Source organism: Arabidopsis thaliana (assembly GCF_000001735.4).
Source record: "Arabidopsis thaliana chromosome 1 sequence".
NCBI lineage: Eukaryota > Viridiplantae > Streptophyta > Magnoliopsida > Brassicales > Brassicaceae > Arabidopsis > Arabidopsis thaliana.
In genome coordinates this window covers 9,126,117-9,143,710 of record NC_003070.9, presented here as the reverse complement: position 1 = coordinate 9,143,710, position 17,594 = coordinate 9,126,117, and the positions used below count along the sequence as shown (strand labels likewise).

Below are 17,594 nucleotides of genomic sequence, written 5' to 3'. Positions count from 1 at the left end.
TAAGATAACATTCAACAAAGATTAATCGTATTCAACTTTATTAAATTCTCTATCTGTATTCAACTTTTTTCCACTATTGAAATTTGCAATATATATACTAGATAGAAACTACAATAATATAATCCCAAAACATGCATGTCAAATAGCGAAGTAATTCCATAGTCAATCCCTGATCCCAGTCATGACTCATGACAACGACTTCTCTGTAATAGCGTTGGAAATCATTTCCACTAGCTTGTTCAAACCAAACATCTACATGTTGACTAAAGAAATTTCAAAATAAACCTGCAAAAACCAAATTCAAAGTAAACCTATATGACAAAACAGAAGTCAATTATATATTAATTTCTCTCTATTCTATAAACTAAAATCCTAATAGAGACGTAAGACAAAATTAAATAAAAATATGAAAGAAGCACTTTCTATTTTGTGTCTTGCTCTTTTGGTTTCGGTTTCAGAAGCAGAAGTAACAAAACCAAATTCTGAAAATTTCATTGAATGCCTTCGCTATCGGACAAGTTCGGAGAATCCAATCACCGATTCCATCTCCATTGCCGATAACACCACCACCTTCTTGTCTTCTTACTTGTCCTACACGAAAAACAAGAGGTACTCGAGCCCTAACTTCAAAAAATTACTAGCCATCGTAGCGGCGAAACATGTATCTCATGTTCAGGCAACAGTGGTCTGCGCAAAGACCAATGGTATACAACTGCGTATCCGAAGCGGCGGTCATGACCTCGAAGGCCTTTCTTACAGGTCGTCTGTGCCATTTGTCATTCTCGATATGTTCAATCTCAGATCTATTACTGTTAACGTATTGAGCAAGAAAGCATGGGTTCAAGCTGGTGCAACCTTGGGAGAGCTATACGTAAAGATTAACGAGGCAAGCCAAACGCTAGCATTTCCAGCTGGCGTTTGCCCTACTGTAGGAGTAGGAGGGCACATAAGCGGTGGAGGGTATGGAAATCTGATGAGAAAATTCGGAATCACAGTGGATCATGTCAGTGATGCTCAATTAATTGATGTCAACGGCAAGCTCTTGAATCGAGCTAGCATGGGAGAAGATCTCTTTTGGGCCATCCGTGGCGGTGGTGGAGCGAGTTTTGGAGTTATCCTCTCTTGGAAAATCAACCTCGTCAAGGTTCCAAAGATCCTGACAGTGTTTAAGGTTAATAAAACATTGGAACAAGGAGGCACTGATGTTCTCTACAAGTGGCAGCTTGTCGCTACCAAGTTCCCTGAAGATCTTTTCATGAGAGCATGGCCTCAGATCATAAATGGAGCAGAACGTGGCGATAGAACCATCGCAGTTGTATTCTATGCTCAGTTCTTGGGTCCAGCTGATAAGCTGTTGGCGATAATGAACCAGCGCTTGCCTGAATTAGGGCTAAGACGTGAAGATTGTCACGAAATGAGCTGGTTTAACACGACGTTGTTTTGGGCCGATTACCCTGCAGGTACACCGAAGAGCGTTCTTCTAGATAGGCCAACGAATCCAGGATTCTTTAAGAGCAAATCAGATTATGTCAAAAAACCAATCCCAAAAGAAGGATTAGAGAAGCTTTGGAAGACAATGTTTAAGTTCAACAATATTGTGTGGATGCAATTCAACCCTTATGGTGGAGTGATGGACCAGATTCCGTCGACCGCTACAGCATTTCCTCATCGTAAAGGAAACATGTTCAAGGTTCAATACTCTACAACATGGTTGGCTGCAAACGCCACAGAGATTAGCCTAAGTATGATGAAGGAGCTTTACAAGGTTGCGGAACCGTACGTGTCAAGTAACCCGAGAGAGGCATTCTTTAATTACAGAGACATCGATATTGGCAGTAATCCGAGTGATGAGACAAATGTGGATGAGGCAAAGATCTATGGATACAAGTATTTCTTGGGGAATTTGAAGAGACTCATGCAAGTCAAAGCTAAATATGATCCTGAGAATTTCTTCAAGAACGAGCAGAGTATTCCTCCTGTTCGTGTAATAGAGTAACGTTACTCTTTGATAAGATTTATTTAGTAGTAGTAATAAGTGATGTGGGCTTGTTAAAGCTTAAGTTTTCACTATTGTCCCATTTGCATTATGATAGTTATGTTATATTTGATCTTTACTCAATAAGTAATTTCATGAAATCGGTTTTAATTCCTTATTACACATTAGGATAGATCAGTTATACTTTACCTCTATAACTCAGTGTACGAACCTGAAACTGTTTCAGAGAAAACACAGGGAGCTAGGAGAGTTCAAATCTTATCCTTGGAACCCTCCCAGATCCGTTTCAATCTGAGTTTTTTTGTTTTTTGTTTTTTCTCAGTTCAGAATCTTCTGTTTTAGAACAAGTCTTTGATGTGACCTCTTCTTCAAACGACTTCTTCTTAATGTTCTGACTATAATAAATACATCTTGTGTATGTATAAACGTAAAAAATGGATACATATGAGTATGACGTATAAACGTAATGATCACTTGACCATGAGGCCAATGACTTAAAGTTTAGTGGTTTATGTTACTATTTGGATTCAATATGACTTAAATGTTTTTGGTTTTAGTGTTAAACCTGCCATAATGTCTATTTTACTATTTAGATTCAACCTGAGTTATTGAATTTTTTTAAATTAGATTTATGTATTTACAGATTTACCACAGAATAAATAATCAACATTTAAAAAAAAAAAATAGTCAACGTTTCGGCTATTTGAAAAGCCTATTGCATGTAGTTATTATGTAAGAAACAAATAAAAGTCTATTTCAAACTCTTCGGCTATATATAAAATCATTAGTAATGTTCAACAAACGTTATCCATTAAAATTCGAAGTCAAGGAGGTGCATTCATGAAATATCTTTTAAATAAAAAAATCAACAAAATTCAAGAATAATTTTCTCAATAAAAGATAGGCTTCTTGAAAATATGAAGGAAGAAGTCTCACTTACGACTTAACTACGTTTGCATTTATGAAATATCGTTTCTAATCTCTGTATTTAACTTTCTTCGTACTACGTACTAAAATCTATATATTATGATTATATATTACGTTGTGAAAAAAACTTGCAAATTGCCTTGAATTCAATCATGAAAACCATTAATCCTCTGTCACATACGTTAAAATTTCCATTGTATTAGCCTGGTCAAAACAAACACCTACATGTTGACAATAGAAAATTCAAAGTAAACCTATATGACGAAGTCACTTTTAAATTAATCTTCTCCCTATATTTTGATTCTATAAACTACAATCCTAATAGAAGTGTAGGACATACTGCATAACAGTAAAAATGAAAGAAGCATTTGTTTTCCTTCTTTGCTTGACCAACAAGTTTCCAAAGAAGTTTAATAGTTGCTCAAAAAAGAAAGAAACACTTTATGTTTTGGGTCTTGTTCTTCTTGTTTCGTTTATAGAAGCACCAGTGACAAAACCAAATTTTGGAAAGTTCATCGAATGCCTACGCGATCGGACTACTCCGGAGAATCCAATCACCGATGTCATCTCCATCGCCGATAATTCCACCACCTTCTTGTCTTCTTACGTGTCATACACGAAAAACAAGAGGTTCTCGAGCCCTAACTTCAAAAAACTACTAGCCATCATAGCGGCGAAACATGTATCTCATGTTCAGGCCACGGTAGTCTGCGCAAAGTCCAATGGTATCCAGCTCCGTATCCGAAGCGGTGGTCATGACAACGAGGGTTTTTCTTACATGTCGTCTGTGCCATTTGTCATTCTCGATATGCACAATCTGAGGTCTATTGATGTCAACTTGTCGAGAAAGAACGCATGGGTTCAAGCTGGTGCGACATTGGGAGAGCTCTACGTAAAGATCAATGAGGCAAGCCAAACGCTAGCGTTCCCGGCTGGCGTGTGCCCTACGGTAGGAGCAGGGGGACACATAAGCGGTGGAGGGTTTGGAAATCTGATGAGAAAATTCGGAATCACAGTAGATCATGTCATTGACGCACAAATCATTGATGTCAATGGCAAGCTCTTGAATCGAGCTGCCATGGGAGAAGATCTCTTTTGGGCGATTCGCGGTGGTGGTTCAAGTTTTGGAGTTATTCTATCTTGGAAAATCAACCTCGTGGAGGTTCCAAAGATCCTGACAGTGTTTAAGGTTAACAAAACATTAGAACAAGGAGGCACTGATATTCTTTACAAGTGGCAGCTTGTCGCTAATAAACTACCTGATAGTCTTTTCATAACAGCATGGCCTAGGACCGTAAATGGACCAAAACCCGGCGAGAGAACCGTCGCGGTTGTATTCTATGCTCAGTTCTTGGGTCCAACAGATAAGCTGATGGAGATAATGGACCAGAGCTTCCCTGAATTAGGGTTAGGACGTGAAGATTGCCACGAAATGAGCTGGCTTAACACAACGTTGTTTTGGGCCAATTACCCGGCGGGTACACCCAAGAGCATCCTTCTAGATAGGCCTCCGACGAATTCAGTGTCATTTAAGAGTAAATCGGATTTTGTCAAAAAACCAATACCCAAAAAAGGTTTAGAGAAGCTTTGGAAGACAATGTTTAAATTCAACAGTAGCGTCTCGTTGCAATTCAACCCTTACGGTGGAGTGATGGACCGGATTCCGGCAACGGCCACCGCTTTTCCTCATCGGAAAGGAAACTTGTTCAAGGTTCAATACTCTACGATGTGGTTTGACGCAAACGCCACAGAGAGTAGCCTGGCTATGATGAATGAGCTTTTTGAGGTGGCGGAACCGTACGTGTCAAGTAACCCGAGAGAGGCCTTCTTTAATTTCAGAGACATCGATATTGGAAGCAATCCAAGTGGTGAGACAAACGTGGATGAAGCTAAGATCTACGGATCCAAGTATTTCTTGGGGAATTTGAAGAGATTGATGGATGTTAAAGCTAAGTATGATCCTGATAATTTCTTCAAGAACGAGCAGAGTATTCCTCCGGTTCGTGTAAAGTAGTGATATTAAGTTATCTGGGCATGTGTTATAGGCTTATAGTCTCTATGTAGTTTGCCTTGTTTAATCATTAGTACTCAATAAAGAAATCTATACGTGAGTAGTAATTAGTTTCATAATCAATTAAGCATGTTCATCTAATTTCCTTTTGTTTATATATATTGATTTCTATTTTTGTTTATGGATTGATCTTGCAACTACAATAATGGATTATGCTAAGAATGTAACAACTCTGTCTTCAAGCCATCGTAAGTACATTTTACAGGTTAATGTTTTAAGAGTTAGTTACCGTTTTTATATTAGAATTGTGATTTGATCTCTAGTAATAGTAATAAAATACACGTGTAAACGTACTTAATTACTATTTGACTAAAACATGTAATATAGTGATACAAGATTAGAATCCAATATTCAGCAAGAAACTAAGCCTATTAACCAAAGATGGAATAAGAAATTAAATCATATATATGAAAGTTGGCCAACTCTCTCCTACAACTTGACACATCAGCATATGAGAACTTGCCACCTAGATTTCTTAAATGAGTAATACATAATTAGTAATTAATTCAACATATGAACCTATCATAAGTCGAAACTTCAACCATCACTCTTTCTAAATTTTTTAATTCAATATATCCTTTTTTATTTTTTTAGGCATTTGGGTAGAGAATATTATGAGTACATTTTCCGGATGTAATCTTTTCTTTAATGGATTTCTGAGAGATGTTTATATATGAGACTTAGAAAAAAATTTAGCTGGTATGCTTCATTAGTTACGTTAGATTAAGTGATTATCTCAAAACGGTATTACACTACGTGAAACGTGTTTTATCTACAAACAAATGTTTAAGTTTATCTTTCTGATATAACTTAAACACATCATCTAGAGAGTTAGAACCGATTTTAAAATTAACACCAATGATGTTTTAGGCGATGAACTATCAAATAAATTTATGTTCTTTTTTTTTCATGTTTGTCCTCTCTTGTTGTTGCAAGAAATTTTTAATTAAAATAAAATCCAACTTTTATATTACCTATCATTACATATAGTATTTTCAATATATTGTTAAAACTGTTAACCATCCATAAAAAAAAAAGAATGTATGGGGCAAGAAATAAAAATATGCAAAAATTATGTAGCAAACATTTGAAAAACAATAGTTATTATTAAATACAATTATACAAAATAACAAAAGAGGAGAACAAAATCAAATTTATAAAAATATGCAAGAGTAAGCTAAAATGGTGCTCTACTATAATCTTTTACAACTCTCAATTAAAAAAAAGTTACTGGAAAAACAGATTTTATTACATCCATTATATTATTAAAAAGGAACAAAATGATATTTTTTGCCAAAACATTTGTGAAAATAACAAACAACTATATAAAAAAATACATATCAAAAAATTGGAAAAATATTATGAAACTAGATTTATATCTAATCAAAAATTCGTTAAAGTTAAACAATTAGGATTACAACAAAAGTAAAACAAAAATTTGATATAGAAATAAAAATCTTTATTCAACAATATTAACCCATATGACAGACATAAGACACAAATAAAAAAAAAAACTATCACAAAAATAAATACGCAATATATATGTACACTTACCAATACCAAACAAAAAGTATATATAATACACCTACAAATTAGGTTCGGAATAAAGCCAAGTGGTTCAACTATGGATTAAATGCGGTGCGGTTCAAATACTAACAAAATTGTATACATATTCATATATATGTAATTTCTTTTGTTACTATTCAAACAGTACCAAAGCATGGGGTTTCATCACCACCTAAATTACCAACCATTTAAAAAATTAGAGTGTCCTAAACAATAGTAATAAATAACCATTATATGTTAGACATCATTAAAATTTAATCCTCAAAATATAAAGAATGGGAACCAACATCCAACACACTCAAAGCTTTTACATAGGAGTAAAAATTAACAAACAATATATAGTGGTTAATAAAAAATATATAGTTTTCATCCTTCGTAATACAATCTCTCTTATAAAAATAACATTTCTAAGAAAGAATGATAAACCCAAATATATAAAAAAAAATAAAGAAAATCAACAACAAAATCCCGCGCTTAGCGCGGGCACTCACCTAGTTATATATATGAAAATTGACCAACTTTCTCCATATGGATGACAAATCATCACATAAGAAAATGACATGTGTCATTTAACATTGATTAAATTAAAAATCAGCAAAATTAATTGAGAGAAAATCAAATGTCTCATATTGTGTTAAATCCTCCATTAATTCACTTCTTAAATTATTTTTTCAAAATAAAAATAAAATTATAAATTATTTATTTAAATAAATCAATTACTACTTTTATTATTTTCTATTTTTTTAAAAATTTAATGGTCAATGGTCATCACTCTATAATGATTAAATAGTTATTTGTGTTGTAGTTTAGTTGTTTGCTACCTAATATTAGTTTAGTTATTTTACGTTGATTTTTTATTATTATTACGTTATGGTTCATATCTTATCATATGAAATTCTGTCTTTTCATTTTTGTATCTTTAGGTAAGTTTGTAACATTGACATTCAACATTTTCAAGTAATAGACTTTTAAGACGTTAGACATACCATGAAATTCAAAACAAATCCATTTGTCTTATATGGCTATATGCATAAAATCTAAAAAGTGTTAATAAAATAACTTTTTAATTTTTGTTTCATTTATTTTTTTTTCGTACGAAAACTCTTGAAATCAAAATATCTTATATTTTTGTTGTGTGTATTCATGATAATGAACAAATTTTAGAATCTTAGATATAAAAATAATCAGATTATACATAAAAATATATAGAAATTGATATTTAGAGTTAAAAATGAATCTAACAATAAAAAATAAGTACATAAGATGAGTCTAATTTTAGTAAGTATAAAATAACAAACAAAAAATACACATAAATTAGCGACAAAAATAATTAACATATTTTTATCTAAACAATTTTCAAAACAAACCCACAGGTAACGTGAGAATTCATCTAGTAAAATAAAAAGATAAAGCATAACACGTATCAAAACAACTACACGTTTTGAAACCTAAAGAACAACTCTGTCAACCACTACTTCGAGCAAAACACCACCGCTTCCAGCACCACCGCATCAGAGCCCTGATTCTCGGCCATCTTATAATCATTAATATTTATAACAATACAAACGTAACTTATTTGAATTCAATTATGAGGGAAACAAAAAAACACAGGAAATGAAAAAGAAAAGAGGAAGATTCATTGTATTCGAAATATATATATATATCTTTACACAAAACTTGACAAAAATTAATCGTTTCTTGAAAATATGAATAAATTCATTTTCAAAACCATTTATCAAGTGTTTTTTGGCGTAGTGGCTTTTTTTGAAAGAAAACAAGAACACTGATATTTGTTTTTTATATTTTGAAGTTAAAAAAAAAACAAGAACACTGACAAGAAAATCATGGGTTTTGAGTGCACTTGGAAAATAATATTTGTGTTATAGTGCTAAATATGCTTCTTGCTCTGCGGAGTTTAGGAAACCAAGATCCTAATTTCACAGAAAATAAAAATATGTAGAAAAGAATATGAATGATGTCTCACCTTATGTTCCATTATTCAACTTTCTCCGATTAATAATCTCTCCATTCAACGTTCTTCCACTAATAATCGGAAAACACGCTGATGTAATAATTCGATATGTTCGACGCAAGCGTGATGAAAATAACTAGTCCTCTGTTAAATCCGTTGTAATTTCCATTAGCTTGATGAAAATAACGACTACATGTACAAAGCAAAATTTAATTTTAAATTTATTTTCTCTCTAAATTTTTATTATATAAACTAAAATCCTGATAGAGGCGTAAGACATATTACATAAAAATAAAATAAAAACATGAAAGCATTATTCTCTGTTTTGTGTCTTGTTCTTTTGGTTTCGATTTTAAGAGCAGCAGTGACAAAACCAGATTCCGGAATCTTCACCGGATGCCTTCGCAATCGGACTAGTCTGGAGAATCCAATCACCGATGCCATCTTCACCTCCCGTAACACCACCACCTTCTTGTCTTCTTACGTGTCCTACACGAAAAACAAGAGGTACTCGAGCCTTAACTACCAGAAATTAGTAGCCATCGTGGCGGCTAAACATGTATCGCATGTTCAGGCCACGGTGGTCTGCGCAAAGGCTAACGGTATACAACTCCGTATCCGTAGTGGAGGTCATGACTACGAAGGCCTTTCTTACACATCGTCTGTGCCATTTGTTATCCTCGATATGTACAATTTGAGGTCTATTACTGTTGACGTGTCAAGCAAGAAAGCATGGGTTCAAGCTGGTGCGACATTGGGAGAGCTCTACACAAAGATCAATGAGGCGAGCCAAACGTTAGCGTTCCCGGCTGGCGTTTGCCCTACGGTAGGAGTGGGTGGGCACATAACCGGTGGAGGATTTGGAAATCTGATGAGAAAATTCGGAATCACAGTGGATCATGTCATTGATGCTCAGTTAATTGGTGTCAACGGAAAGCTCTTGGATCGAGCTACCATGGGAGAAGATCTCTTTTGGGCCATTCGTGGCGGTGGTGGTGCGAGTTTCGGAGTTATCCTCTCTTGGAAAATCAACCTCGTCGAGGTTCCAAAGATCCTGACAGTGTTTAAGGTTAGCAAAACATTGGAACAAGGAGGTACTGATGTTCTCTACAAGTGGCAGCTTGTTGCTACCAAAGTTCCTGAAGATCTTTTCATAAGAGCCTGGCCTCAGATTGTAAAAGGAACAAAACTCGGCGAGAGAACCATTGGGGTTGTATTTTTTGCTCAGTTTTTGGGTCCAACCGATAAGCTGATGGAGATAATGAGCCAAAGCTTGCCTGAATTAGGGCTAAGACGTGAAGATTGTCATGAAATGAGCTGGTTTAACACGACGTTGTTTTGGGCCAATTATCCTGTAGGTACACCAACACGCGTTCTTCTAGATAGACCGTCGACTCCAGGAGAATTTTTCAAGAGCAAGTCAGATAACATAAAAAAACCAATCCCAAAAGAAGGATTGGAGAAGATATGGAAGACAATGTTGAAATTTAACTTTGTATGGATTGAATTCAACCCTTACGGTGGAGTGATGGATCGGATTCCAGCTACTGCCACAGCGTTTCCTCACCGGAAAGGAAACTTGTTCAATCTTCAATACTCTACGATATGGTTGGACGCAAAGGAAACAGAGAATAAGCTGACTATGATGAAGGAGCTTTATGAAGTTGCGGGACCTTACGTGTCAAGTAACCCGAGAGAGGCGCTCTTTAATTTCAGAGACTTCGATATTGGAATCAATCCGAGTGGTTTGAACGTGGATGAAGCTAAGATCTATGGATACAAGTATTTCTTGGGGAATTTAAAGAGATTGATGGATGTTAAAGCTAAGTGTGATCCTGATAATTTCTTCAAGAACGAGCAGAGTATTCTTCCTGCTCGCGTAATGTAGGAAATAGGAATATGCGCTTTTATCAGATATAGTATTTAGCAAGTGTAATAAGTTACGTGTGGACATGAAAAAAAAAAAAAAAAAAATTACTTGGCATGTGTTATAGCCTATGCAGGTCATACAGATATCAAGAAGTATATGCTTTTTTGCAAATTTTGCAAAGAATTTATGAACTCTGTCATTAGTCATCTCAAACTACATTTTAAGGGATGTAGTTGTCGCCAACAAATGAAATCGACAAAATAGGTTTGACGATATCTGCATTAGTTAAGTATTAAAAGCGTAGTTTAAGCTAGCGTACTCAAACCCAGAGACTGAGCATTTTAAAGTTTAACGATTCTTATGCAAGCAAATTCGTTTATTATAAAATTCTCTCTTTTTGAAGTTTTTTTTATCTTCATAAATTTTAAATGTCACTATTTTCAGAAAAATGGAGAAAATGAGATTTTACGCTGTCAATTTATGTCTCAACGAATAAAAAGCTTTATGTACTTTTTTTATTTGGTAAATAGCCGCGCACGAGAGGGACCCGATATAAATGCTGGACGCTGGACCGACTCGCACGCAGTCTCGCACCAAGAATCAAAGACAAGACTTTTCAGGCGAACCCCTATACTTGTTAGATGTTATGTTCCATACCCAAACTTTTAATTATACTACATTAACCAAACGACGCACCATCGTATGTCTAAACGTTTGAGTTTAATGCCCCTAAACTTTTAATTCTTCCAGAATTAACCTTAGGTTTCAAGCTGTAGACATTTTTTTTTTTCTTTTTTGAACACTCGAGCTGTAGACATAAGACTCCTATTATCAAAGATAAGAATGTATGGGAAGATCAAATATCAATATATCATACTTCATCAAAAACATCACATTTCATACACTACTTTCAAGTATACGAATGTTTCATAAAAAAAAAAAAGGTTATGCATACGAAAAGTCTACTGCACGTTATATATATATTAAAAAAAAAACGTGACATCAAATTTGTCGTCCATCTTAAAATGTTGGGAAAATCGTATTATACAGTATTTACAGAAATACAAAACGTAAACTATTGAAATTTGAATTCAACGAGTGAGAAATTGAAAAATAAGAGATAGGAAAATTATTGTATTCTAGAAATATTTTATGCATAAAAATCAACAATATTGAATCCTAATTACTTCAATGAAAAGATAGGTTTCTTGATCCTTACGTTTCCACTTACAAAGCCTCGTTTGCGTTTATCAAATCTCTATATTCAACTACCTAAAACAATCCCAAAACATGTAAAACAAAGAAATTCAATAGTTACGACTTAATCCCTCGCCTCAATCATGAAAACGAATCCTCTGTAGTAGTGTAATATACGTTGTAATTTCCATAAGCAAATTCAATATAATCCTACATTTTGAAAGAAAAAAAAAACAAATTCAAAGAAAACCTATATGACAAAAGTCAAACATAAATTAACGTTCTCACTACATTTTCATCTATATATAGATCCTAATAGAGGCGTAAGACATATTACAAAACAAAAACAAACACAATGAAAGGAACACTTTCAGTTTTGTGTCTTGTACTTCTGGTTTCGGTTTTGGAAGCAGCAGTAACAAAACCAAAATTTGGAGACTTCATCGGGTGCCTTCGCTATCGTACTAGTCCGGAGAATCCAATCACCGATGCCATCTCCTTCGCCGATAACACCACCACCTTCTTGTCTTCTTACGTGTCATACACTAAAAACAAAAGGTTCTCGACCCCTAATTATAGAAAGCTACTAGCCATCGTGGCCGCAAAACATGTATCTCATGTTCAGGCCACGGTGGTCTGCGCAAAGTCCAATGGTATCCAGCTCCGTATACGAAGCGGCGGTCATGACTATGAAGGCCTTTCTTACATGTCGTCTGTGCCATTTGTTATTCTCGATATGTACAATTTGAGGTCTATTACTGTTGACGTGTCAAGCAAGAAAGCCTGGATTCAAGCTGGTGCGACCTTGGGAGAGCTCTACACAAACGTCAATGACGTAAGCCAAACACTAGCTTTCCCGGCTGGCGTTTGCGCTACCGTAGGAGCTGGTGGGCACATAAGTGGTGGAGGGTATGGAAATCTAATGAGAAAATACGGAATCACTGTGGATCATGTCATTGATGCTCAAATAATTGATGTCAACGGCAAGCTCTTGAATCGAGCTACCATGGGAGAAGATCTCTTTTGGGCAATCCGTGGCGGTGGCGGTGGGAGTTTTGGAGTTATCCTCTCTTGGAAAATCAACCTCGTCGATGTTCCAAAGATCGTGACAGTATTTAAGGTTAACAAAACACTGGAACAAGGAGGCACTGATGTTCTCTACAAGTGGCAGCTTGTCGCTAGCAAATTCCCTGAAAGTCTTTTCGTGAGAGCAATGCCTCAGGTAGCAAATGGAACAAAACGCGGGGAGAGAACCATCACTGTTGTATTCTATGCTCAGTTCTTGGGTCGAACCGATGCGCTGATGGCTATAATGAACCAAAACTGGCCTGAACTAGGGCTAAAACATGAAGATTGTCAAGAAATGAGCTGGCTTAACTCAACGTTGTTTTGGGCAGATTATCCAGCCGGTACCCCGACGAGCATTCTTCTAGATAGACCGTCGAGTCCAGGAGATTTTTTCAAAAGTAAATCAGATTATGTCAAAAAACCAATCCCCAAAGAAGGATTGGAGAAGCTTTGGAAGACAATGTTGAAATTCAACAATAATATTGTGTGGATGCAATTCAACCCTTACGGTGGAGTGATGGACCGGATTCCAGCAACGGCCACAGCGTTTCCTCACAGAAAAGGAAACTTGTTCAAGATTCAATACTTTACGACATGGTTTAACGCAAACGCCACAATGAGTAGCCTGAGTCAAATGAAGGAGCTTTACGAGGTTGCTGAACCGTACGTGTCAAGTAACCCGAGAGAGGCCTTTTTTAATTACAGAGATATCGATGTTGGAAGCAATCCGAGTGGTGAGACAAACGTGGATGAAGCTAAGATCTATGGATCCAAGTATTTCTTGGGGAATTTGAAGAGATTGATGGATGTTAAAGCTAAGTATGATCCTGATAATTTCTTCAAAAACGAACAGAGCATTCCTCCGGTTCGTGTAATGTAGTGATATTTCTGTTTTATAAGTTTATTTATCAAGTTCAATAAGCTATGTGGGCATGTGTTATATAGTCTATACTGTATGTAATTTTCATAATTGTTTCATTTGCATTATCATCGTTTATTCATTACTGAATAAAAAATCAAATTTCCTTAAACATATTAGTTGCAGGTATAAATAAAACCATGCAGGGCCGACCCTAAGTGTTTTCGGGCGTACATTAACATGGTCCTGCCAAACAATGATTCACTGCCCTCTTCTCCGCAGGGCGATACTAATATGTGGTAGGTTGACAAAAAGAAGATCTATTTTAGGTGATAAAAGGGTAAGCGATTCATATTAAAACCCAGCAATTGTGCATTTTAATTCGAACTTTCGTTATGTGAGCCCACAAGCACAAGTTTGCGTTCACAAATACTATAAAAACAAATTCGACCTCAAAATTTTGTGTTTATTAAGTAGTTTAGTGGTAAAGGCTATTCGGAGTAACCTTCAGCACTCAGGTTCAAATGTCAAGAAAAGCTAATTTTTCATAATATATATATATATATATATATATATATATATATATATATATATATATATTTTTTACTAAAACAAATCTGAAATTTAAATTATTATCATAAAGCTACTTCTTTATTTTAGTTACTTGTAGTCTTAAAATACTTAGGGACGGTTTATATTAAGTCACATAAAAATCATGAATCATTCTATTATATACTAAAAGTATAAACCAGAATTTATCAGTAGTATCATAGTTCATCAAGAATATCACATTTCATATCAAACTTTCAGTATATATACGAATGTCTGATAAATAAGTTAGAAAAAAAAACTAAAATAATTGTGAAGCATAACAATTCACAAATCAAAATTAACTTGAAAAACATCTAATTAAAACAAAACAAAAAAAAAAGATAGTTACATGCGTAAATAGGTTTAAGTCTACATAAATTAATATAACAGTAGACGCAGACACAATTTAATGGTGGTCTGATTTAACGATGACGGATAGGATCGACATTTCTACTATAAGAAAAGTCAATCGCACTTTTAAATTAAAAGATAAGTTATGTATCAAAATTTCTCGGCCATCTTAAAATAATGGGAAAATAATAATATAGTCATTAGTATTTTACAACAACGTAGCCTTATAAAATTTGAATTCAACGAGGGGGGACAAAGAAAACAAAGGATTCAAAGAGAAGAGAGAGGAAAATTCAGTGCATTCTACAAATACATTTGGCATAAAATTCAACAATACTTAATCGCAATTATTTCAATTAGTAGATAGCTAGGTTTGGTCAAAATATGAATGAAGTCTTACCTTAGGTTTCCATTTATAAAATCTCGTGGTCACTTAAAAAATCTCTGTATTCAACTACCTAAAATGATCATTTGAAATAAAGAAGTTCAGTTGATGCGACTCACCCCCTGATCTAAATTATGAAAGTCATTTCCCCTGTACTATACGTATTACGTACGTTGTAATTTCATAACTTTGTTCAAAATAAACAGCTACTTGACGAAAAGTCAAACCAAATTCAAAAGTACACCGATATGGAAAAAATGGTCAAGATTGTCAAGTTGAAATTATTGTCTCCATATATATTGGTATTCTATAAATTACAAAGTAGAGGCATAATGAACCAAACAGCAAAATGAAAGAAGCACTTTTTGGTTTGTATCTTGTTCTTTTGGTTTCGGGCTTAGAAGCAGCAGTGACGAAACCAAATTCTGGAAACTTTATTGAATGCCTTCGGTATCAGGCTAGTCCGGAGAATCCAATCACCGATGCCATCTTTACCGTCGATAACACCACCACCTTCTTGTCTTCTTACGTGTCATACACGAAAAACACGAGGTTCTCGAACCCTAACAACAAAAACCTACTAGCCATCGTAGTGGCGAAAGATGTATCTCATGTTCAGGCAACGGTGGTCTGCGCAAAGTCCAATGGTATCCAGATCCGTATCCGAAGCGGTGGTCATGACAACGAAGGACTTTCTTACGTGTCGTCTGTGCCATTTGTCATTCTTGATATGCACAAACTGAGGGATATTACTGTCGACGTGTCAAGCAAGAAAGCATGGGTCCAAGCTGGTGCGACCTTGGGAGAGCTCTACGTGAAGATCGATGAGGCAAGCCAAACGTTAGCGTTCCCTGCTGGCATTTGCGCTACGGTAGGAGCTGGAGGACACATAAGCGGTGGAGGGTATGGAAATCTGATGAGAAAATTCGGAACCACAGTGGATCATGTCATTGATGCTGAATTAGTTGATGTCAACGGCAAGCTCTTGAATCGATCTACCATGGGAGAAGATCTCTTTTGGGCGATTCGCGGCGGTGGTGGTGCGAGTTTCGGAGTTATACTCTCTTGGAAAATAAACCTCGTGGAGGTTCCAAAGATCTTTACAGTGTTTCAGGTTAACAAAACATTGGAACAAGGAGGCACTGATGTTGTCTACAAGTGGCAGCTTGTCGCTAACAAATTCCCTGATAATCTTTTCTTGAGAGCAATGCCTCAGGTAGTAAATGGAACAAAACACGGCGAGAGAACCATCGCGATTGTATTCTGGGCTCAGTTCTTGGGTCGAACCGATGAGCTGATGGAGATAATGAACCAGAGCTTTCCTGAATTAGGGCTAAGACGTGAAGATTGTCAAGAAATGAGCTGGCTTAACACGACGTTGTTTTGGGCTATGTTACCAGCGGGTACTCCGAAGACCGTCCTTCTAGGTAGACCTACGGATCCAGTATTCTTTAAGAGTAAATCGGATTACGTCAAAAAGCCAATCCCCAAAGAAGGACTGGAGAAGATTTGGAAGACAATGTTGAAATTCAACAATATTGTGTGGCTGCACTTCAACCCTTACGGTGGAATGATGGATCGGATTCCGTCAAACGCCACAGCGTTTCCTCACCGGAAAGGAAACTTGTTCAAGGTTCAATACTATACCACATGGTTGGACCCAAACGCCACAGAGAGTAACCTGAGTATTATGAAGGAGCTCTACGAGGTTGCAGAACCGTACGTGTCAAGTAACCCGAGAGAGGCCTTCTTTAATTACAGAGACATTGATATTGGAAGCAATCCAAGCGGTGAGACAGACGTGGATGAGGCTAAGATCTATGGATACAAGTATTTCTTGGGGAATTTGAAGAGATTGATGGATGTTAAAGCTAAGAGTGATCCTGAGAATTTCTTCAAAAACGAACAGAGTATTCCCCCTCTTTTATCAAGGGTGAGGAGAGACGACGAATTGTAATTGTTAGAAGAAAATTATGTTTACCTTAACTCTGCATAGATAAAAGGTTGAAATATTGGATTGTATGCTCTAAATTTTACTAGAAATTTGAAATGTACACTACAATATTTTAAAATTTGTTCGGTATCTTATTATTCTCTCAAAAAGACTTTTTGCACTTAATTAATAATTAAAATTTTGAGAAAAAGAACAAAATAAAATAATTAGGAAACATAGTTTTTACAAATATTATTAAAAAATCTAGAAAAACTATTCATTTTAAAAAAATTATACTCAAAAAGTTTTTTTTTTCTTTCTTGGTGAAAACAGATGATGATAAAACTAAAACTAATAATTATGAAATAAACTATGACTTTTAATTATGTAATAATTTAGATAACGATTCGTTTAATATTACAGGCTCATCATTCGTCAGTCATTGACTCGCCATAACAAATGCATATCCTAAAACATTTCCTACGGGTACAAAATTTCCAACATGAATATATTTTTTCGTAATTGAGACACATAGCTTGTAATATTCGAAAAGTCTTGAAAGTTTGGCATTCTCACGGATAGATGGCACAGTACAAAAACTATGTACGTAGTTAGCGCAAAAAATCAGCTATCATACATATAACATACCGAATTCACAAATGATATAACATCGCCATCTATGGTAGGTATAATTTTATGTATTTTTGTATCATAAATCTTTTTACAATAACAATTTATACTGCATTAATATATATTTGTGTACCGTCATATTTAGGGTTATAATATATGCGTATATAATAGTTTTTGA

General features: G+C 35.2%; 5 protein-coding genes across 5 annotated transcripts; all 5 read left to right on the top strand.

Annotated features, from left to right (window-relative positions):
- The first annotated feature begins 374 nt into the window (after nt 1-374).
- On the top strand, nt 375-2,192 carry AT1G26420 (FAD-binding Berberine family protein). The gene has a single exon (NM_102406.3). The coding sequence runs from the start codon at nt 407-409 to the stop codon at nt 1,994-1,996; it is 1,590 nt and encodes a 529-aa protein (NP_173966.1). The 5' UTR covers nt 375-406; the 3' UTR covers nt 1,997-2,192.
- A 1,079-nt stretch (nt 2,193-3,271) lies between these two features.
- Nucleotides 3,272-5,107, top strand: AT1G26410 (FAD-binding Berberine family protein). Its single transcript, NM_102405.3, has one exon. The coding sequence runs from the start codon at nt 3,279-3,281 to the stop codon at nt 4,935-4,937; it is 1,659 nt and encodes a 552-aa protein (NP_173965.1). The 5' UTR covers nt 3,272-3,278; the 3' UTR covers nt 4,938-5,107.
- A 3,729-nt stretch (nt 5,108-8,836) lies between these two features.
- AT1G26400 (FAD-binding Berberine family protein) lies at nt 8,837-10,420 on the top strand (the record flags this gene model as incomplete). The annotated part of the gene is made up of 1 exon (NM_102404.1): nt 8,837-10,420. One exon carries the CDS (start codon nt 8,837-8,839, stop codon nt 10,418-10,420), a length of 1,584 nt encoding a protein of 527 aa, NP_173964.1.
- A 1,511-nt stretch (nt 10,421-11,931) lies between these two features.
- Nucleotides 11,932-13,698, top strand: AT1G26390 (FAD-binding Berberine family protein). The gene has a single exon (NM_102403.3). It carries the CDS (start codon nt 11,955-11,957, stop codon nt 13,545-13,547), a length of 1,593 nt encoding a protein of 530 aa, NP_564245.1. The 5' UTR covers nt 11,932-11,954; the 3' UTR covers nt 13,548-13,698.
- Nucleotides 13,699-15,142: 1,444 nt separating this feature from the next.
- Nucleotides 15,143-16,974, top strand: AT1G26380 (FAD-binding Berberine family protein). Its single transcript, NM_102402.4, has one exon. It carries the CDS (start codon nt 15,203-15,205, stop codon nt 16,808-16,810), a length of 1,608 nt encoding a protein of 535 aa, NP_564244.1. The 5' UTR covers nt 15,143-15,202; the 3' UTR covers nt 16,811-16,974.
- The last annotated feature ends 620 nt before the right edge of the window (nt 16,975-17,594 follow it).